At 36.4% G+C, this 22,440-nt stretch overlaps 4 protein-coding genes and 1 non-coding gene across 5 annotated transcripts; 3 read left to right on the forward strand and 2 right to left on the reverse strand.

The window, feature by feature from the left end:
- The first annotated feature begins 601 nt into the window (after positions 1-601).
- Positions 602-4,070, forward strand: LOC125195245 (Translin family protein). Its single transcript, XM_048093447.2, has 7 exons — positions 602-1,000; positions 1,277-1,373; positions 1,447-1,562; positions 2,401-2,445; positions 3,266-3,291; positions 3,584-3,719; positions 3,825-4,070. The coding sequence occupies exons 1-7, from the start codon at positions 637-639 to the stop codon at positions 3,926-3,928; spliced, it is 888 nt and encodes a 295-aa protein (XP_047949404.2). The 5' UTR covers positions 602-636; the 3' UTR covers positions 3,929-4,070.
- Positions 4,071-7,990: 3,920 nt separating this feature from the next.
- On the forward strand, positions 7,991-8,062 carry TRNAH-GUG (transfer RNA histidin (anticodon GUG)). The gene has a single exon. It is a non-coding gene; the product is annotated as a tRNA-His (tRNA).
- A 193-nt stretch (positions 8,063-8,255) lies between these two features.
- LOC125201466 (adenosine kinase 2-like) lies at positions 8,256-11,241 on the reverse strand. Its single transcript, XM_048099589.2, has 12 exons — positions 11,051-11,241; positions 10,745-10,798; positions 10,308-10,354; positions 10,181-10,212; positions 9,993-10,094; positions 9,648-9,712; positions 9,489-9,565; positions 9,317-9,414; positions 9,173-9,243; positions 9,020-9,086; positions 8,750-8,933; positions 8,256-8,659 (listed from the first exon to the last, which is right to left on the reverse strand). Exons 1-12 carry the CDS (start codon positions 11,131-11,133, stop codon positions 8,517-8,519), a joined length of 1,023 nt encoding a protein of 340 aa, XP_047955546.1. The 5' UTR covers positions 11,134-11,241; the 3' UTR covers positions 8,256-8,516.
- Positions 11,242-11,817: 576 nt separating this feature from the next.
- LOC125219710 (3-isopropylmalate dehydrogenase, chloroplastic-like) lies at positions 11,818-15,812 on the reverse strand. Its single transcript, XM_048122102.2, has 7 exons — positions 15,502-15,812; positions 14,181-14,501; positions 13,934-14,095; positions 13,779-13,853; positions 12,816-12,925; positions 12,671-12,743; positions 11,818-12,331 (listed from the first exon to the last, which is right to left on the reverse strand). The coding sequence occupies exons 1-7, from the start codon at positions 15,682-15,684 to the stop codon at positions 12,140-12,142; spliced, it is 1,116 nt and encodes a 371-aa protein (XP_047978059.2). The 5' UTR covers positions 15,685-15,812; the 3' UTR covers positions 11,818-12,139.
- Positions 15,813-17,570: 1,758 nt separating this feature from the next.
- Positions 17,571-19,171, forward strand: LOC125194558 (protein FAR1-RELATED SEQUENCE 5-like). The gene is made up of 2 exons (XM_048092817.2): positions 17,571-17,863; positions 18,025-19,171. The coding sequence occupies exons 1-2, from the start codon at positions 17,571-17,573 to the stop codon at positions 19,169-19,171; spliced, it is 1,440 nt and encodes a 479-aa protein (XP_047948774.2).
- The last annotated feature ends 3,269 nt before the right edge of the window (positions 19,172-22,440 follow it).

The following is a 22,440-nucleotide window of genomic DNA, read 5'->3' on the forward strand; positions in this document are numbered from 1 at the left end:
TGAGAAATAAACTTTCCACTTTTATAAAGTGATCTATTTTTTGTGGACGTTCCAAAATGACAAAAGTGATTTATTTTTTGTGGACGGAGGGAGTATTAGTTTTATAATAATATGTGAGTGGATAAGTTGGTGGAATGGCACACTTACTTACCATTTATTGTAAAAGTGAAATGTGACTCTTATTGTGGGACGGATGTAGTAGTTATCTTAGGACAGTCCGAAAAAGAATACAACTCAACTACTTTGGAAAAAAAAATTCTAATATCGTATCCCATACTGAAATTTGATTTATCGTTAACATCTTAGTGGAATAAGAGTTTTAAGATATGTTAAGAAAAGTTAGTGAAAAAAAATTAGTGAAATAAGAGTCTCACTTATATATATTAGTTTTAAATGATTTGTGATTGGAATGAGTTAGTGGAAGCTAAAACTCTATTAACATTTATGGTAAAAGTGAATCGAGACTTTTATTCGGGAACGGATTAAAATGGAAAAATGAAATTCTTATTCGCGGAAAGAGTGAGTAGTACAAAATTTGGTGCAATATAAAAAAAGACAAGTACGATGTCAGTTTTAAAATAATAATACCAAAATTCTGGGATAAATTACGGAAAAAAGACAGTATCTGCAGCAAATATGAAAACGGCGTTTCGAAGCGCCATTAGTGCAACACTCGCATTTTCCTCCCGCTTCTTAAACCCTACCCACCACTCCCACTCTCACGCTCCCATTCTCTTTCACCGCCACCGCCGCCGCCGCGCCGCTCTATTTCCGGTTAAACCTTCTCTTTTCACTTCAATGGCAAGCGCCGACGCCTCCGACGCTCCTCTCTCACCTACCATCCACGTGCTGGAAAAGCAGTTTGAGGTATTCCGCCACCAGCTCAATGATTCCGGTAGCTTGCGCGACCGTATTCGCAGCGTGTCTGTCGAAATTGAGTCCGCCACCAGACTCATGCACTCCAGCCTTATGCTTGTTCATCAATCTCGCCCTTTACCTGGTGCGATTTCGTTATTTCCAGCTTTAATTGCGGAATTTTCATTGAACTTAGGTCTCATGGGAATAAATTAGTGGCGTTGGAACTGAAGGATTTATTAGGTTTGTTTGTTTGTAAAATTGAAGTCTATACTCACAGCCCTAAATCTAATGGTCATTCTAATGTCGCTGATGATAAAAGCTGGAACCGGATTGGAACTTATGAAATTTATCCTGTGTTCTTATTGTTGCTTTTGCCGTTAGTACTGTTGTTGTTGTTGAAATCTGGATTGTTAATTAGAGGTGTTGGAGAAGGCAAAGGGGCAGATTGACGTTCTGAGGGGACTATTTAGTAAGCTTGCAGAAATTATGCGTGAATGCCCTGGCCAATATTATAGGTGAGATACAGAACTATCACGCATGTAAAATGAATTCTGTTCGGAACTAACAATTATTTTTGCTGATCTATAGGTACCATGGCGATTGGAGGAGTGAAACTCAGTCTGTTGTATCAGTTCTTGCTTTCATGCATTATTTAGAAACCGAAAGTCTTCTTTTGCATGCAGAAGCTGAGGAGAAACTTGGGTGTATGTTCCTGAAACTGTATTGAATGACTTTGGTGGTGTACTTAGCATGCAACTTGCAAATTCAGTCTAGTATACATTTTGTGTATTTTTAAGTTACTTGAAGTAGTTGTGGAAAATTAAGCTAGTTCTGCATAACATCTTAGGTGATTGTGGTTTGGTATTGAATTATTAATGCAACTTAACTTAGGCTATTCCCTCCTTCAGAAGTTTTTTTATTTGTTTTTCCCACTTCACAACATCCAAATCTATGTTTCTTAAATGCCATCTCCGTATGATAAGTGTAGAGTATCTTAGTAGAAGAGGAAATTGTGACTGAAGCTGTTCCATTGGAGAGTCTTTCTTATTAAAAAAAATCTCTCTTCCTGTTGATCTGCCACATACCTACCTTAGGCTTAGGTCCTGAGATTTTTGGTTAGCACGGGTGGAGAGTCATGTTTCACTTTATACATCTAATCTGCAATAGCTGAAGCTGTGGTTGTGTGATTTTTTTATGTTGCTGCTAAATTTCAGTGTCTGAAATCTAAATATCTAATGGTTCACTGGTTTAGCTTAATGAGCAGCTCTCCTGTTTCATTTTTCTAATACTTTAACAACCCATATATCTGCGTCCGTCTTCCTTTAGCAACGAAATTTGACTTATTTATTAACTTTTGTATTTATGTATAACCTTTTCCCTTTTCATGTCAGTTTTTGTGAAGATATTCTTTAGGGCAAATTATATAGTGTTTTAGTGTTTAATTGTGTATTATCTTGGGACTTACATATCTGACCTTAAGACTTATCATCAACACCAAAGACTCATAAAGTTTTTAATCCTACTTCTTTATCATTTATCCAGTAAATCCGTCAGAGTTTGGCCTGGATACCGAAGACTATCTCACTGGTAAGCATTAAATAATGGTAATGTTGTCTAATGAGCTATAGGTTTCAACTCTGAAAGTATGTTATGCATCTTTTCCATGTTCTATTTCTATCGTTCATTTGGAAATGTTTGATTGGATTCTTCTTTGGGCTGAAGTATTTATCAGTTCACTTCACTAATTGATAGCAAACAAAATAATTCTGGTTGAGCCACCTTATGAATTCGTTCTTGTATATGTTAGGCTGATAGCTCTTTATTTCAGCTTAGAACATTGGGAAGTTTATATAACCACATCTATCCTCATCCTGCTATAGGAGCTCACTTTTATGCATGGATAAATGATAATGTCTGTTCCTGAATTTATCATGAAAACCTTAAACCATTATTATAGTGCATTTAGTCTCAAATTATTGTGTATATTTTAGGGCTTTGAAAGAATGTATTACTGGAATGGACTACATAACACTAAAGATCGTCAAATTGAATGGCTGAAATTTACTGCTCTAAAAGACGATGATAGTATGATTTAAGGAATGGTATTTTGAATTGCCCAGTAGAATTAGTGATATGTTTTGCTAAAATTGCTTAGCAATGACTATTTATGAGTTTGAGATTTTTTACTTTGCTTCAACTTGACGTCTACGATATACTGTATGTTTGAATTTCACATAAAATTTACTACGTTGTTTAAGCTATCCCTTGCCTACCTCAAAATCATAAATAATAGCTCTTGTTTCAAAGCATAACACCAGAGTAAAGATTCCAATATTTCTTACATAAGCATTCTCCCAATGTCTTGTTTATTTCAAAGTTGTTAATATTGATTTCTGTCCTTTTGCAGGTATCTGTTTTATGTCCAATGATTTGGTATGTACAACATGAAATCATGTTTAAGAATTTGTTTCTATAAGTTTGGCATACTTGGGAAAATAATTGAATCGTGGGTCACCCTTGTTACTGATCCCGTATTAGATTTTTATATGCCCTGGAAAAATGAGCTTTAGTATTCAGATGTTATAAGAGGCATTGATTTCTCTATGAAGAAGAAATAGCTAAATGCTAGGCTTATTTGAACTAGAAAATAGAGAAAATGTTGAATAATAATAAGCTCTATGTATTGGTGTTTGTGGTCTTAATAAGCGTCTTGCCTTATTTGCAGCCTAGGTATGTGGTAAACCGGGTGACTGCTGGAGACTATGATTGTCCAAGAAAAGTATTGGCGTTTTTGACTGATTTGCATGCGGCATTTCGGATGCTCAACCTCCGGAACGACTTTTTGCGCAAGAAATTTGATGGTAAGCCAATTGCAGACCATAGGTGTGCAAGGGGCCTAGTGCATTTGCTACTTGTTACTCCAACTATAAGCTTGTAATTGAAATATACCTGATGTTTGTTGTCAGGAATGAAATATGACCTTAGAAAGGTTGAAGAAGTTCACTACGATGTGAAAATCAGAGGATTGGCAACAAATGCAGAATCAAAGGGAGATGGAGAAAAATCATGAATTATAGATTTCCTTAAGCACTTGGCTTGATTTCAGCCCTTTTTTGTAGATGATTTTCTATGATGTCATATGCATGTTCAAAGACGGCATCCTTCATGATTTTTGTTGGGCATCCGAATTAAAAAGAAGCCGCTTAAGTATATTTGTATTTGTTGGATGCAACTCGATTAACAGTAGGCAAGATCAAAAGAAGATTAGGAGACTGCTCATCATTCAATTACGCAAATTCAACATGCATCGTACTTGGAGTTCATTTAAAATTTATTTGGAGGTAAATTCATGTTAGATCCTAAAGCATATACAAGTGCGGCCATTTGAACGTATCACACCCCAGTGTAAAACAAGTTACTATTATAAATAAGGGTCAATTTTATTGAAAAACATTTAGTGAGCTCCGACCTTGAAAGTTATTGAGGAAGTTGATCTCATGCGTAACCATGCTGAGTCATCATGTTCTGACGTGGAGAAACACTAAACAGACGAGAGTCTGAGGTCTATTTATCAGTGACAACACCGTGTTGACAGCTTAGAGCACTCACTATGGGGGGCTGATCAAATGAGGCGGTGATCGGCTCCCCAATTGGCCCATGCACCCTCCCCCGAAAGAGCCGTTCTATCGGCTTTGGCCGATCCCATAGGTAGACCTGCCCACGGTTCATGAACCGGCGGTTTCGGTTCGGAACCGCCGGTTCCGGTTTTGGGAAATATGGAACCGGAACCGAACCGTGAGGCTGTTTCATGGTTTCGGTTACAGTTCGAAAACCGACGGTTTCGATTTCGGTTCCGAGGTTTTCGAACGGTTCATAGCGGTTTAGGTTCGGTTTCGCGGTTTCATGGTTTTTTTCCTTAATTTTTTTGTCATATAGTTTGAAATTATAAAATAAATTGGAACAAGGAAATGGATAGTTTAAATTGAGAGATTGAAGAGAGAAATTCTTGTTAACACTAAAATGAGGTGAGTGTAAGTGAGGATAGAGATGAGTATTTATAGATAAAAATATAGAGAAATGAGATCCAATTTGAATTTAAAATCAGCATTTAAGAACAAAATAAATAAATAAATAAAAATAAAAGAAATGGTGTTTTGTGCAATCAATTTTGAATAGTGCAACCATCGCCCACTGCCAACCAATCAATTTTGAAGACTCAACTAATCAATTTTGAAGACTACAATTTCATTACCAATGTTAATTTGAGTATTATGCTTTATTTAAAGTAATCAATTCTTCTAAGTTTTATTAAAAAATGTTTGATAAATATTTATTAATAATGATCCATACTCCATAGACTCCATACGTAAAAAACTATGTTAATTAATAAAATCAGAAATAATATTATAAAGTTATTACCATAACCATACTCCAAACTCCATCTTGTAATTTAGTTATTTTTATTTTATTATCTTTTCTCTTATGTTTTCCAAATTACCATCCAATTTTACCAATAGTATTATAAAGTTATTTTTACTACAAAATTTTGTCCCACATTATTGTTTCTACGGATATTACCAAATCAAAAAATGAAAGTTACTTATATAAGTATAAAACTTATAAACCAGATCATTCAACAATGTTTTATTTAATGGAGTATAGTTTTAATATAAGGATTAACTATGTTTAAATTTATCATTGCATTGGCGGTTCGGAACCGTGAAACTGCCAGTTCGGAACCGTCCGGAACCGACGGTTCGGTCGCGGTTTCGGTTCGAAAAAATTGGAACCTGAACCGAACCACGGTTCTAAAATTCACGGTTTCGGTTCGGGATATATTTTGCGGTTTCGGTTCGGAACCGTAACCGGCGGTTACGGTTTCGGTTTTAACCGTTGGTTCGGTAAACCTTGGGCAGCTCTACCCATAGGGCCTTTGATCGGCCCTCCGTTGTGGATCATCGACCCTATCATCAATATTTTTTTCCTTTTAACCCTCTATATATACCTCCATACCCCATTATTCACATACACCCCTCTTCTCACTCCATACTTATTTTCCTCTCTACAAAATGGATTCCAGCAACTCTCCACAGTATTCCGAGATTCAGCACGAAAGAGTATGATGCGCAGGAAATGCACCTATCAGGCTGTCACCTCCCAGGGAGAAGGAGAAGGAGAAGAAGAAGGAGAAGGAGAAGGAGAAGACTGCGTAGCTGTATGCGCCGCCTTAGAAGGCTAGGAGGCCGCGGACAAAATATTTGCCAGCTGAGACGCTTGCTCTAGCGAAGTGTTGGATAGATATCGGCGAGAGTCCAATTGTAAGTAATATTAATGGAAGGTTGGATTTTGGACCCGTATTGCACAACGATACAATGAGCTTGGGGTGAAGCCCGGTGGGACACTGACTAACAAATTGCTTGAGCTTCTCATGAATTTTGAGCATGTTATGTACGACATCGGTATGTTTCATGGTATGTACTAGAACAAGAACGATGGGGAGCGGTATGAGCTACGGCGACATGCGGGAGTTATCGCAGGCCTAGTTCACAAGCACCCGTCAACAACATGTGATTCAATCACTGGGAAGCTTACATGAAACTGAAGGATCAAACCAAATTCCAGGTGGCGATTGAGGCGGCAATGACGCAAGGCTCGAGGAGGACGAGGCTTGTCGGATCCCAGAGTTTGAGCAGCGGCGGACAGGCGTTAACCGACTTGACCATGTCGGTTGAGGTAAGAAAACCCACTCCTCGGCGTCCGATCGGAGCAAAATCGGCGAAGGGGAAGGGGAAGACACAAGGGAGCGCCTCCCAATTGAACGACATTGATGGGGAAAGTGATACAAGAGTGGCCGGCTACGCTCAGTTGCACAAGAAGAGCCCTCCGGGAGGGCCCTTCCATTGTGATTGCTCTTACAAGAAAGATCACAAGCCGACGTAAAATTTGATGCTTTGTCTTTCAGCTCGGTTTGTTAGGTGATGTTACTGGGTTTGAGAAAGTTAGTATTCTATATGCTACATTTATTTAAGGATTGTTCAGTTTGCAATATTATATTTTATTATTAAATAATAATAATTTAAATTTTATTATTAATATTTAAGACTTTTATAAAAGTATTTTTTATTTTAATGTTTTACTTTCTAAAAGTTTAAGAGAAAGAAAGAAAAAGATGATTTGATATAAAGTGATTGAAAAGATGAAGTGAAAAAAATCATTTTAGATATCCAAACTATAAGAAAATATCATACTCAATACTAAGAAGTAGAGAGAGATAAAGAAAATATTATATCAAATATCTAGATATCCAATTTTTTTAAAAGTCTAGAAATGTCCTCCATGCCTTTGTGGCATTTTTGGTGCAAAATTATGATAAATAGTGAAAAAGTACCACGAATGTGATTACGCCTTAGTCCATAGACTACCCATGAGTTTTTTAAAATTTAGGGATTATTGACATGCAAAACACAAAGTTCAGAGACCACTTGCATCTATCTAATTTGGATTTAGATGGTAAATCAATATTAATCATGATATTGATACTCAATTAATATTCCTTGAAAGACTTTAATTAAATTTAACTCAATTTAATTAAGCAGAAATCTATTAGGATAAGCTCTAACCAAATCTCCTTTTAAGCCTCAAGTTACCATTATTACCTCATCTCTTGCCCAAATCTGCCCTTAAAGCACTTATAAATCCTATTTTGAAGGCAACGTTGCTCCCTATATTTCTTGCTTTTCTCAAGAACGTGGCATGGATACTCACCACTTAACCTCTGAAAATAATCTCATGCTTGCGTTTTCAAAATCAAAAAATACATTGGTGGGAGTATTGCAAGATATATGACTCGTCTTGTTATGCTGATTTTGATTTCAGCTCTCTGTTAATATTTGCATTATTATTTCTTTCCAGACTTGTCTTGTGGCGAAACATTTTGAGGCACCAATAAAATGAAAGTAAGAAGGGAAATAGTTTGCCATCACCCAGTAAATCACTAATGGGAATATGATTCAATGTAGCATCATATCAATTTGTGCATTCAAGTTCAAAATATGACCATCGGCCTGAGATGGAAAATTTAGATTAGTTGAATATTATAAATTGTTTTCCGTAGTAAAACAACCAACAAGATGTGGCTGTAGTTTAGTGGTAAGAATTCCACGTTGTGGCCGTGGAGACCTGGGCTCGAATCCCAGCAGCCACACATATCGTTTTCTAATTTTCCTTCATCTCTATGCTTTTATTTGTTCTGGACGCGCCACAAAGATCATTTGAATTTTAATCTTCTTTTATCTATGTTTATTTATATTTTCTGGACAACAGATTACATGACCTCATCATAATTCAAACAAAGCATAATCACCAAAATGATAGTTTTCTTTCTATTTCGTTACAAATTTAACGACAAAAGAACCAAATATTACTACCCATTATTGTTACCTCTATTCAAACATCGCAACAAACAAACACACTGATTGTCACAAATATAGGTTTCACCAGAAATAATGCAGATAGATAATGATATACTATAAGTTCACAAAATATAATGAACCCTAACACGCAATAATATAGAGCTTGCAGGTGTGGCACTACAGGCCAAAAAAAGTTTTTTTTTATCATCATTTCAAAATTCAACTAAGCTTAAGAAGGAACAGAACTTATTTGAAATCTGGCTTCTCTGGGTACGTGCAACCCGACCTCTGAATAATCACATTCGATGCATAGCAACCTGCTCTTACGCACTCTTCAATTGGCTTCTCAAGAACCAATTGTGACAGAAATCCCCCAACAAATGCATCACCTACAAGAATGTAACATTCAAGAGTTTTAAATAATGTACTCATTACAAAAATTGACCTCATATTCATTTTTTAAGTAAGGAATGACACACCTGCACCATTGGTATCAATGAGTTTCTCTTTTGGCAACGGAACGACAGGGATCAACCTCACCTTCCCATCCTCTGCAACCACTACGGGGTCTGCACCCTGCGTGATAATAGTGATTCTTTTGTGTGCTCCAGAGGCCTTTGGCAATTGGGAGATCTTCAACGCTATTTCTGAAATGCTTTCAGTCTGCATGAATTAAAAATAGCACCATACTACTATTAGCCTGTAGTGATGAACTCTCATTACTGAATCTGGTGTAATGAAATCATTACCTCGTAGCCATGAACTCGGGCAAAAGTTAATGCTTCTGTTTCATTTCCAAACACAAAATCTGTGTACCTGAAATCCGAGTAATCGCGCACCATTAATCAATATCAACTTTTCAATCGTCAAAGTAACCAGAAAACGCGGGAAACCATCCTTACGGTAATACTTTCTCTTGTGCATCCTTGAAGAACTCGCAGATGAATGGAGCAGACAGGTTTGTTGCGAAAATCTGCATGTTCGTGAAGGTTTAGAAAAAAATATGATAATGAAGTAGACAGCAGAGTGATTGGTAGAAGTCTGACCTTGTTCTTAGCAGCTGCATGCTCAGCGACAAGCAAGATAGATTCTGGGGAAACTGTGAGGAAAAAACCAGCCATATAGTAGAATTTGGCCTTTTCCACTGTCAAGTGGTTAAGTGTGTCAGTTTAGGAGAATTATGTGATATTGATCAAAGAGTGTATTATGAGAGAGTACCCAAAGCCCAGTTTTCTGGTTTCTTCAAATGATCAGGTTTGTAGCAATTGGCAGCAGACAGATTGGCAATGAGTGACCTGCAATATTTTTCAATTGTATAAATTGTTTTTGTCAGAAAACTTAAGGAAAAAAATTCAATAATTGTAAAAGCATACTGACCTTTCACCACCAAGTACACATACGGCACAAGTGCCTGTAGGCAATTCATCTTCATAGTAATGGACCTGTTCAAACCAGTGAGCTATAATATTATGATAGTGATTATTTGTGTGCAAATTAGGAATCTCCGTAGTAATTAGTAATACTAGTAACAATGACAACTTATGTGCAGAAGATAACATGACATTGCATTATAGTAGAACATATGATGAGAATATTACAAATTTAAACAATTATTAGGATGGAAGGAGGCTGATACAACAAGATGATTAGCAGAAATTATGGTATTGCGACAAGATGATCAAGAAGAGGATGATCATAATTGTTAAAAGATATTGGACTTACATTAACACCAGCCAGCTTTGCATGTTTCTTCATTTCTTCCCCAAATTTGTCCTTTCCAATGGAACCCATGTAGCTGCTTGCACCAGGAATTTGTAGCATCCACTGTAGATGACAACTTGAAAGTTTAGATACTTGGTAACTAATTAAATGGAAAAGCAATTATGAAGCTATAACTATACGTTATATACCTGGGCAACTCTGATTGAATTTTGAGTAGCCCCTGCATCCCAAAAACATTAAAAGTCACAAGTATAAACTCACAATAACTTGAGAGAACTTTATAGAGAAATCCAACTGTTGCTTATTCTGTATTACCTCCAGCAATAAATTCTACTTTGAACTTGGACGTCATTTCTTCATACCTGAGAATCCATAAGTGGAGAGAGTTAGACTTACACCCAGACATGAATCATTTTGAGATAACAAATGTCTCGTGCTCTACAATCTAATATTTTGCTATGACAATTAAATTCCTAATTCTTTCCATATCAATTGAACTTCTCCCAGACTCAACGTCATTATAGAGAATAGCCATAAAAGTCCTTGATGCTTTATAGTTCGATTTCAAATTCAGTTGCTACTTTCTCATAAGCTCACAAGTTATGAAATTGTGGACATACAAAAGATATTCAGATAAAAACAAACGTATGGAACGAATTCAATAACTCAACTTGTATATTTAGAATAGCAGATTACACTACCGAAAAGAACAAAAACAAATAGTAACAAATAACAAATAACGAGCTACTCACATCGGCAAGTGCTTATCCTCGGCCAGAATCGCATTGTTCAATTTAACATCATACCTGTCGAGCAAAGAAAGCTAATTAGATTATTCAAACCACTACAATTATACAGATTCCAAATCAGAGATCTCCTAAACCGAGCTGAAAACACACCATCACGCACTCGGCACTCTTACATGCAATGGCCATAATTAACACGCAAAACACCTAAGACGTCAGATCCGTGAATCGAAACAACAGCTATGACAAACAACACCATCTCAAGCAGAAAACGCACAAAGCAATGTGATATCACAAAATCGAAAAAATTACTTGTCTAAGAAGCCTTGATCGACGACGGCGGAAATATCCAAGAGCGGATTCCCCATTCCGAGCAAAATGCCATCGGACTCCATCTCAAACTCACGATTTCAGATCAAAGATCGCGATCAAAAATTTGGAGAGCTGAAAGAGCGGAATGAATGAGCTCACTGTGACTTACTTGATTTATATAATGAATATATATACAGATTTTTAAAAAATATGCTCTAAATTGGGGAAGTATACTATATTTAATATTATTTTTTTTAAAATTGCGTGGAAGATTGAAGGCACGATGTTGTATTGTTGTTGGTGGAATGTTATCTGCGGCTAAGATTTTCTAATTAAAACCAATTTTCATATCTAAATTACACTTTTCATGCATGGCTCCATACATAACATAGTTTTTATCTCATTACTAAAAAAAGTCTTACTCTATTAATTAAACAGTAGTAGAATTCAAGAGAAGGGTGAATTATTTAACGTGAAAATTATAATTTATCCACGGTATAATTAGAAACAGAATTATTTTAACTAATTAACTATATAGATACCCTTTCAATATAATCATAATGGGTAGTATTACATTAACGTATAATTTACTGGAACTAGCTATAACTTTGTCGTAGGGTTTAAGTAGAACCAGAATGGCCCACCGTCACTCCCAAGTTTTGAAATTTTATCCACTTTGGAAGAGCACCGACACTGATACTAATATAAAATCGAATACTTAAAAAATGAAAGCGAATAAATTCTAAATTCAGAGTTGGAAAGATTAGTTGAAGAGGAAGAAAATAGTACTGTAGTAATTGTTTCTGAGGCAGAAAAACCCTCAGTAGAGAATAGATTCGAGCAATGCTTATAATAAGGTTATATTTTTAACCCGTAATTCAGTTGAAGGGAAGGGGCTTTATTTGCTTCTTACGAGCAAAATTGATGCAAATCCTAATAAATGGAGAGAGAGATATGTGTTACTCCATGAAGCTTCACAAACTAATAACGGCTATATCTATATTTGCTGAAACAAAACATTAGTCAACAGCCTCTTCTTGTTGAACTGCTGCCAGAAAAGAATCAAGATGTACAAGTGCCGGATTCGGTTCAGAGGTGATCGCAGATTGCATTGGTGAACTCAGTTGTTGTTGATTTACCACCAAGATCACCTGTTCTGTACTTCCCTTCTGCTATCGTCTTCAGTACAGCATCCTGAATTCTGTCCGCTTTATCATGGAGCTTCAAATGCCGCAACATACTCACAGAACTCAGGAGCAATGCTGTCGGATTTGCCAAATTCTGCATCAACAACAAGGCTTTAGCTAGTAGGGGAAGAACAAACACAGCTTATTTGATTCCAGCTAGTCCCAGCATGATAAAAACAAGTACGAATATACATTTTTATCTTGTCAGAACCCAAGTTGCAATACATACAAAACTTATCTACGGCCTTTCCAACTCGAATCATATTTGGCAATATGAAATTACAACTATTCTTGTTGTTACAAAAATAGTAGTAGCTCAGATTAATTTAATTTTCGTAGTGAGAAGTGAGAACTTCAACATGCTCAAAGAAGCAAATATAACAAATTTGCAGATTAAAATGAGCAGAAGAGCACGTGTCAAGTTGTTTCCTACCTTTCCAGCAATATCAGGTGCAGAACCATGCACTGCTTCAGCAAGCACAATCCCTCCCTCGCCAATATTACAGCTGTAGAAGATAGCAGATTAGGTGAGTTGAATAAGTTAACAACGTTAAGAAAATGGGACCAAAAGGATATACCTAGGAGTTAAGCCTAAACCTCCAATCAAGCCAGCGCAAAGGTCACTGATAATGTCACCATAAAGATTAGGCATCACCAACACATCAAAAAGAGCCGGATTCTTTACAAGCTGCACATGGAAATAAACTAAAATTGGAACGGCACCGATGCAAAAGCTTCTCAAAGCTGTTTTTATGGGATAGCAGCTCCCATATGATGCTCAGACACTTCAAAATGAAAATTAGTTGTCCTTCAGACATGGACACTGGTGAGGGTTGATAAAATGCTACCAGAACTCTGGATATGTTTAGTTTCAGAAAGACAAAATAAAAGTAGCTTCTCTGCCAGATTTAGTTTCAGAAAGACAAATAGAAGTAGGTGAAAAGCATGGTAATGGTGTTGCCATCAGCAATTTCCAAGTGTAAAGAAACCATGATCATATGATTATTTTATCTATAGAGTATTCATTGTGGTCATGATTTGGATATTGTGCTTTATGAATGGTGAAGAAGAACAAGAGAGAACATGCAGAGTCATTTTTTAACAAGGTAGGAGAAAATGAGCGATTGATTTCTTTCATTCCCAATATACAACTAACCAGCTGTGGATATTAATAATCTATTTGCAGTTTCATTGATTCTCTGATTCCTCACATTTAATAGCAAAAAAAACTAGTTCTAACAAGTCAGTGCAATTATATTTCAATATTTTCATTGTTTAATTTCCAATTCATAACTTATAAAAAATTTATTATTGTCCAATTTATAACTTATAAAAACTTTATTATTTTCCAATATATAATTATTGCTTAGATTCATATTTTTATAGTATTATACATACAGCCATAGCCCAGTACTTGTATCCTAATTATCAATTCTTTTAAGCTGTATCGACATATCTTAAATTTTGAAAATTAAAAGGTCAGATTACTGGGCATGTACCCACAGATATGTGTACGTTTAGTAGAAGACAAAATCTCATACCATCATACAGCAATTGTCAATGACAACTTCTTCATATGTGATCTCTGGGTACTTTTCCGCTACCTCTCGACAACACTGCAGTGCAAAAGATTAAACTGAACAGCTGAAGCAGCTAAAATAAACATTAATCCTCAAGGATATTAATAATAGTAGACCTTAAGGAAAAGACCATCAGTTTTTTGCATGATGTTGGCCTTATGTATAGCAGATACTCTTTGTCGTCCATGGGCCTTAGCGTAGTAGAAAGCATACTCAGCAACTCTCAAACTTGCTTGGCGTGTGATGATCTTTAGACTTTCCACAACACCCCTCACCACCTAAGTAAAAATGAAACTGGAATAAACCAAATTGACTAAATATGAGTTTTTTTATAATACGGCTACGCCTTATAGAGTAACATACCTGATGTTCAAGTCCACTATATTCTCCTTCTGTGTTTTCACGAATAGTAATGAGATCAACATCATCATATTTAGTCTTGTATCCAGGCAGGCTGTAACAAGGTCTCACATTGGCATAGAGATTGAGCTCTTTCCTCAAGGTAAGGTTAAGAGACCGATGGCCTTTACCAATTGGTGTGGCCATAGGGCCTTTCAGACCAACTTTGTTGTTTCTCACAGATTCAAGACTTTCCCATGTAAGGAAGCTCTGAGTTCTAGGATCTATCTCCGTCCCCACAAAGTGTTCTTCCCACTCAATCGGACAGTCAGCAACTTTGAATATCTGAGTTTCACCAATATGGCATTTGATTAGCATTAGATCTTGTAAACTAGAAAAGCTTCTTACAAAAAGATGGTATGACAGACAACACAACATGATGCCACAAATGCCATGGAAAAAGCAAAACTAAAAGATGGCTAAGTTGGTTGTATGTACCACAAGAAGATATAAATACAGCAGACACCTATGACATTCAGGTTTCTAAAACTAAGCTGGAAAGATCTTACTATTAACTATTTCAAAACTAAGCACATGACATCTTGTCTCTTGAAGCTATAAGCCAGGCCAACAACCAAAATCAACATACTTTGACGGAGCAACATCTCATGCCAATTGAAAATATTAAAATAATTGAATCATAAAATGGTCTATAACACCATTTAAAGAGACTGACAGACATTTCAGCTAGTTGTAAGAGGTAGACTTGATTTCACCATATCCATGACCAGTTTTAAGTGATTCACATGGGGCTGATGCAACATGCATGGAAGTGTGGAACTTGCAGAATCATAAAATATATATATATATATATTTTGTGTTGCTACTTGCAAGCATATGAGGAAATCAATAGGCGCAATTCATAACACATGCACAGCCTATTAAGAATATCATGAACTTGTTAGTCAGGGAGGTTTTTGTAAATTTCCTATTTTCTTCTTGTTTTACCTTACTTTCTCTGGGCCTTTATCATGCCACATACTAGAACACATTATCAACAATAACAGTAATTAAAATCCAAGGAGATAGGTTTAAATTCATAATGGAACCAACACCATAAATTCATGACTATCAGCCTCTGTCATCCTAAATAGCCATCAAATTGTAGCTAAACACAAATTAAAACAAAACAATTTCCAACCTAATTAACAGCCAACTAAAATCAAACCACGCATGAACCGTTATATTCCCGCACAATTTTAACAGAACCACTCGAGCACCACGAATCTAGCATTTCATATAAACATATACGCAAATAAAATATCGGCTGGAAGCATTCGCGCACCTGTTTGACCGACTCGGCGATCTCCGGTCCGATGCCATCTCCGGGGAAAAGAGTGGCGCGGATCAGGTTGGATTCGGGTGGCGCCGTCGACGAAAAACTCCGATTAAAAAAACTAGGGCTCGTGGAGGAGAAAATTCCAGACGGTCGGCTCCGAGCAAGTCGTCTCACGATCTGCGACGCCATTGATTGCTATGGATTGTGGTTACCGAACTCGATTTTCCGAGCTGCTTGTGATTATATGAAAAATTGAAAAGAGGCGTCTCTGAACAATTGAGAGGTGGATTCAGCGGCTGTAAAGCGTATAAAAATATACACCTATTTTTACAATGATTGTCAAATTATTAGTGTAGGAATAGTATAACCATTTTGAATTTTGATTATCATCGATAATTAGGTCTATATTTGCTAATGAAAACAATTTTTTAGTAATATCTCTTTAGGGATGTGCTAATATAACAGCCCCTTTTAATATGACACCATACCACCAATATCAATCATAGGATCTAAAAATCGGATGGTTGATAAGCTAATTTTGATTATCATCGATAATTAGGTCTATATTTGCAAATGGAAACAATTTTTTAGTAATATCTCTTTAGGGATGTGCTAATATAACAACCCCTTTTAATATGACACCATACCACCAATATCAGTCCTAGGATCTAAAAATCGGATGGTTGATAAGTTGCCACATAGCAGCTCATTTTATTTTTATTTAATCAAATTATAATGCTAAAGGACAAATTAGGAAATCTTTTTTTCATCTTCTACAGAAACAATTCACGCTTCACGCCACTTTCCTTACCACCATTCTCAATTCACGCCAATTCAAGGTATCTTCTGCAAATTACCAAGCAAACTCGATTTTGAGTCTCGATTTCACGCAATGGGCTTCAATCCAGTTTGAGTTCATCTCAATTTGACATATTCAATCACCCAAACTCACACGAATCGTGCGATCCATCTCAATTTGATTCCTCTAGAATTTCCAGCGATTTCTTTGCAATCACATCACTGTGCAATCGATTTTCTGTTCTCTCTGCAATTCATTACAAATTCGTTCAAATATGGGTGAATCAATTATCGATTTTGATCTGGATGTTTTTCCAGCAGGTGGATTTCGTCATTACCTCAATTCTCGATCAATTTTTCATGTGTTGTCTGTCGCACTATGGATTATTGTCATATTTAGTGATGGATTATTTGCCAATTTTGTCAGATTGAAGAGTATTTTGTGATTTTGATTGTAGGGAAAGTTTTGGTTGAATATTGCCCTGTTTCTGATTCTGTTTTGTATGATTTGCTGTTTTACGTGTTACATCTTGATGTTTTGTTATATTGTTGCATAGTTTGTTCTTATTGCTATTTCTGATTGTGTTTGGTTATATTTTGATTGCCTAGTTATGTTTTGTTATATTCTGATTGTGTAGTACTAATTGTGTAGTTTGCTCATTCAGATTCTGTTTAGTAGTTTTAGAAATTGCTGTCATATTGCTGTCAGATTTTCGTATGCAATAATTGCTATTTTATGTGTATCACATTGCTGTTCACCTAATTGTTAATTGTAGTCAATTGTATCTTAACTAATTTCCCTCATGTTTTATCATTTGAACCAGTTGCATGTGTGCCAACATGTCCCGACGAACTCCGTCCTTATGTTGGTAAGAAATTCCATTCATTAGATGAGGGCATCACCTTTTATGAAGGTTATGGGCGTGAAACTGGTTTCGATGTGCGTAAACGTGGAATCAAATCTACTAGAGATGTTACGTGGCAATACCTTGTTTGTAATAGAGAGGGATTGAAGGTGGGGATTGAAATAGACCAGATGCATGCACAATAGGGTTTTATAACCAAACGTAGACGCACATCCAAAAGGTGTGAATGTAGGGCGTGAATATCACTCAAGTATGTATCTGAGGTTGGATTTCTGGGTTATGTTGTTCAAGAATTTGTGGAAGTTCACAATCATAGTCTGATTGAACTTCCTTTTAGACGTTACATGCATATTAACCGAAGTAAACAGGCGATTCATATGGGACTGCACGAAAGCCAATATTGGACCCACCATGACATTCAAATTCTTGAATGAGTTCTTGGGAGGCTATGACACTGTGGGAATCACCGTGGCAGAACTTAGGAATTATGTCCAAGGTCTGAAAACTTATGTCGAAGGTTCTGATGCACAAATGTTGTTAGATGAAATGGCGAGGAAAAAGAAGGCATGTCCTGATTTCACATATCATTATCAGGTTGGGAGTTCAATTGAGTTGAAATCGCTTTTCTGGTGCGATGCATCTAAGCGGAATTATCAACTGTATGGTGATGTTGTCTCCTTCGACTCCACATACAATACCAATAGGTAATGCCTTGTTCATTTATATATAAATTATGCATTCCATGTGTTAGGTTTCTGTTTGGATAACTTTTTAGATTATGACTCTAATATTTGCAGTCTATTGTGTGTTATATTGCAGTTTAGGACTCTAATATTGCAGTCTACCGTTTATATGTATGAAACAGGTATTGCATGATATTCTCTCCGTTCACGGGCAAGGACAACCATGGAAAGCCAGTCACATTTGGAGCTGCACTCTTATCCAATGAGACGACAGAATCTTATTCATGGCTCTTCAAGCATTTTGTGGAATCTATGGGTCAAGCTCCTAAGATGATTGTTACTGACCAAGATAGAGGTATGAGAGCTGCTATTCGTGATGTTTTGGTGGATACAAAGCATAGATGGTGCATGTGGCACATTATGCTTAAACTTACCAACAAAATTCCAAGGAGATCTCTAGAAAATGAAGAGTTGAAAAAAGAGATCAGTGCTTGTGTGTGGTCTGAGGTACTAGTGCCGGAAGAGTTTGATGATTCATGGATGGGGATAATGGAGCGTTATGAGCTTCTTCATGTCGAGTGGTGTGTAACAATGTTCGACGATAGAAAGATGTGGGTCCCTGCCTATTTCAGAGACTTTCCCATGGGGTCTCTTATTAGGACGACGTCTGTTTCTGAGTCTGAGAATAGCTTCTATAAAACATTCACGAGACGTCGCTCCAATCTAGTTGAGTTCATCATGAATTTTGATCATGCATTGGATGCACAAAGAAATTCTAGCTCGAAGTTAGATTATATGGATTCAACTATTATACCACCGTTCTCCAGTCAGTTAGTATTGGAAAAACATGTTGCGACAAAGTGCACTGATCACATGTTCAAGAGAGTGCAACGTGAGATAGTGGACGCATTGCACCATTGTAGCACTGATGGTTTGTTGAAAGATGATTTGTTAGAGATCTCCACAATAAAGGACAAGTATAGTAAATCTTGGGTTGTTACCTACACGACCAGTGAGGATTCGTATTCCTGTTCTTGCAAATTGTTTGGGAGAGATGGAATTCTTTGTAGTCATATATTTTTGGTTTTCAAGAACAGGTTTTTGAAGGTTATACCTGATAAGTACTTCCATTTGAGGTGGTTGAAGACTACCTTAGCTGATGTTATTCCAGGACCAGCTCGAAGTTTGGGAGATCCTGAAATTCTATCAGATCCAAACCAGCTGTCAAAGAATAAAGTTGCTGACATATTTTTCAGTTACATGAAAAAATTTGATGGTGATAGTGCCATCATTGATTTGTGTCTTATGAGCTTGGGAAGAGTCTTATGACAAGAATCCATGAACCATCTTCAGTAGACAAGGATAAGCCAGTTAAAGATTTCTATTTTGCTGAAAAGCCAGCTGTGGTTAGAGTACATCCACCATCAGTTGTGTCCACCAAAGGTTCAAAAAGTGATTCTAAAAGCCGTTTGGTGTCCGCGAAGGAAAAGGCTATAAAGTTGAACAGCAAACCATTGCGTCAATGTAAAAAATGTGGAGAATTTGGTCACCATGACTCTAGGAACTGTGGTCGACAAAAGGGAAAATAAAATTGTTAGTTCATTTTTACATTATCAGGTTGCAGTCATATACAGAAGATATTGCAGTATTAGGGTAGATATATTGCAGTCTAATGAAACGAGTGCAGACACACTATTTGCTTCTTTCTATTACTTCATTAATTTCACAAGACAGTAGGATTAAATATTAATTTTATACTATTGTTTCCAAGTTGCCTTTCATTTCAGTAAATAGTCCAATTTCAATCTTTTTTAATTCCAAATTTTTACAATACTATATTGCAGTCTTATTCAATGAATGTTGTTGTGTTACGACAACAATGTTGCAGTTTACATATTATTGTTACAATTTTTCTTTCTGATGTAGTTTAATGGAATGAAACTATAGCTAGGTGGTACACAACCTGAAAGTCAGTATTCTCTACAACCAAAGCATAATTAGCTTTCAAGTGCTAGCATATTATAAGTAACTGCCATCAAAACAATTATGGATAAAAAAGTCAAATCAAATTAAGTCAGTTACATTGTCTACCCCAAAATAAAACTATAAAACCAAATGTTTCAAGACAAGTTCATTCAAACATCCAAGACTTCATTGCAACAGTCATTCAAACATTCAAACATACAAACATTCAAACATTCATTCATCATTGCAGCAGCCATAGGCCCTATTGTCATTGTGAGGCACGCCAAGATGGTTTGTTCTTGTACTCCGCTACCATATTCTCCACATCAATCGGTCTTGTCTTTTTTTCCTCCTTATACAAATGTGAGGCAAGTCTCGACACACACCTGAAGGCCCTATTGTTGTTGTTATACAACATTGTTGTACAATATTTGGCTTGAAGAAGCTACAGAGGCTTTGATTGTTTGTTTGTCAGATCACACTTCCAGTCAGTGACCTTCATGCCCATATAAGTTTCCATATGGCGCATTGCATACAAGCCACAATCTGTAGTGTCTTCTTTAGCACTCCATTTCATTTCAAGAACCTTCACATTTGCTTTTTGGACCATGCGACTGTAGCTAGCACAACCACTTTTCTCCAATGTGTAGACAAAGAAATCTTTCTGCAATTTATAAAATAAGAATTGTCAAGCTGATTAAATTGGTATATTTATATATTGTATATTGCAGAATAACATATATAGCATTGTTTGCTTACCAGCCTATGGACTTGGTCGTCATATCTGGCTCCAACATCAGCTTCTTCTGATCGAACATTATCTATCACGCTGATTGTTGCTTTCAAGAAATCAAAACAAACCACATAGTAGTGGTCGTTTGTATATACAGGGAAAAAAAACCTGTTGCATAACAATGAACATATTTAATTGCATTCCACTAAGAAACATATTGTAGTTCAATGTATTGATAGTTTATTACCAGACTGTAATTTTCTCATTTGAAGTTTTGGATATACTTGAGCTCATCAATGATTCTTTCATGAAAGACCTCATTTGTCTGATCATTGCTCCAATCAGTCTTTGGGTCCACAACTGTACCACTCTGCAGCCAAAGAAAATAAGAATTAGGACAACCATATGAAAAGTCTAATATGCATTAAGTGTTTGAGACATACAGAGGGGAAAGTAGACAGAAACAATGTGATGTACGGGACTTGAAATTCTCATTCAAATTTAAGTAACAACTCCACTCATCTATGACTGCAACATGGATCCTTGCATATGGCAGCATTGACATTAGTTGAGCATAAGTAATTTTGAAGTTGTTGATGTTGAATACAATCAGCTCCCTGTTACAAAATGTAGGATGTTATCATTCTGTACAATCATTGAATAAACACTTGGTATTAAAAATAATTTCATACAAAACATACGTGGCATTGATTTCAGTACTCATCATCCAAAAATACAGTTCCCTCTCATCCCCCGTCAGTTTGTTTGACATCGTAACTGCACGCACAGCATAAGGAGATTTGATTGCATCACTTACTTTATGTTTTGACTTGTCACGGGTGGAGATTGTTTTTTGTCCTTGTTGAAAATTACAGCAAACAATATTACAATTATTAAACTTAAGAATGCATAGTATAATTTGGCAAGATGCATTATATACTTGTTCATCCTTTTCTTTTGGAAAGATCATTCATATTCGATGCAGCACTAGCCTTTTGCGTGTCCTTTGAAGCTGCAGGTTTCACTCCTTGTGGAGGCTTCGAAGGTTCTTGACAGACATTCTACAATAGCCACAAACACAAATGCATTATAATGTGAAATATATAATATAGTAATCTGCAAAAATTCAAACTGTGTTATGCAATGTATATCATACCTCTGCAGGAGCTGATGTACTATCATTTTTATCCTTTGAAGGCTCATTCATTGCAGTAGCTGCAGTTGGGCTCAATGAGCACGTAGTCTGTTGGTGCTTGCACATTCTGCATATCCATAAAACCATCATTACGAACAATCTCCAATTGCAAAAATGTAGTGAAATTTCAAATACAATATAAATAAACCACATGTTGTTATCAATAGGAAAAACTTATTTACTGTCATCATCATCAAACAGATTCAATTAGGCATATAATTTTCCAATTCATTTTTTTTATCTAGAGCACTCATCATTTTTTCAATTGTTGCCAGCCAGTCAGGATTTTGCAGATCCTCCTCATCCAAATTTTGTGCAAGTGTTTCAACTTGATCTTTTGTTTTCATCTGTCTCTTCTCTCTCTTTCTATTAGTCAGCATTATCAACCCCGCTGCAGATGCTACCTTAAAACTATTCATTTCACGTACGTGCTCCGGTGGTGCATGTAACGTAGCAGCAAAATTGAATATTCCATCAGTCAAAAGATTTCCAGCACGATAGGCATCAGCAGTAAATTTCCTTGCTTCTCTTTCCTCGTTGTGTTGCTGCTTTGTTTCTGCTGAAGTTGAAGGACCAGTCATATCATTCAACTCATCCAAGATTTGTTGCTCTTGCTCTCGGATTAATGCTTTGTCATCATCAAAAAGTTGTTGTGGCATTCGGTCATCATAGTAACCCAGCCCAAATCCACCAGCATTGATCTCT

Source organism: Salvia hispanica, chromosome 2 (assembly GCF_029641045.1).
Source record: "Salvia hispanica isolate PSC_SH4W2 chromosome 2, Shi_PSC_v1, whole genome shotgun sequence".
Taxonomy (NCBI): domain Eukaryota; kingdom Viridiplantae; phylum Streptophyta; class Magnoliopsida; order Lamiales; family Lamiaceae; genus Salvia; species Salvia hispanica.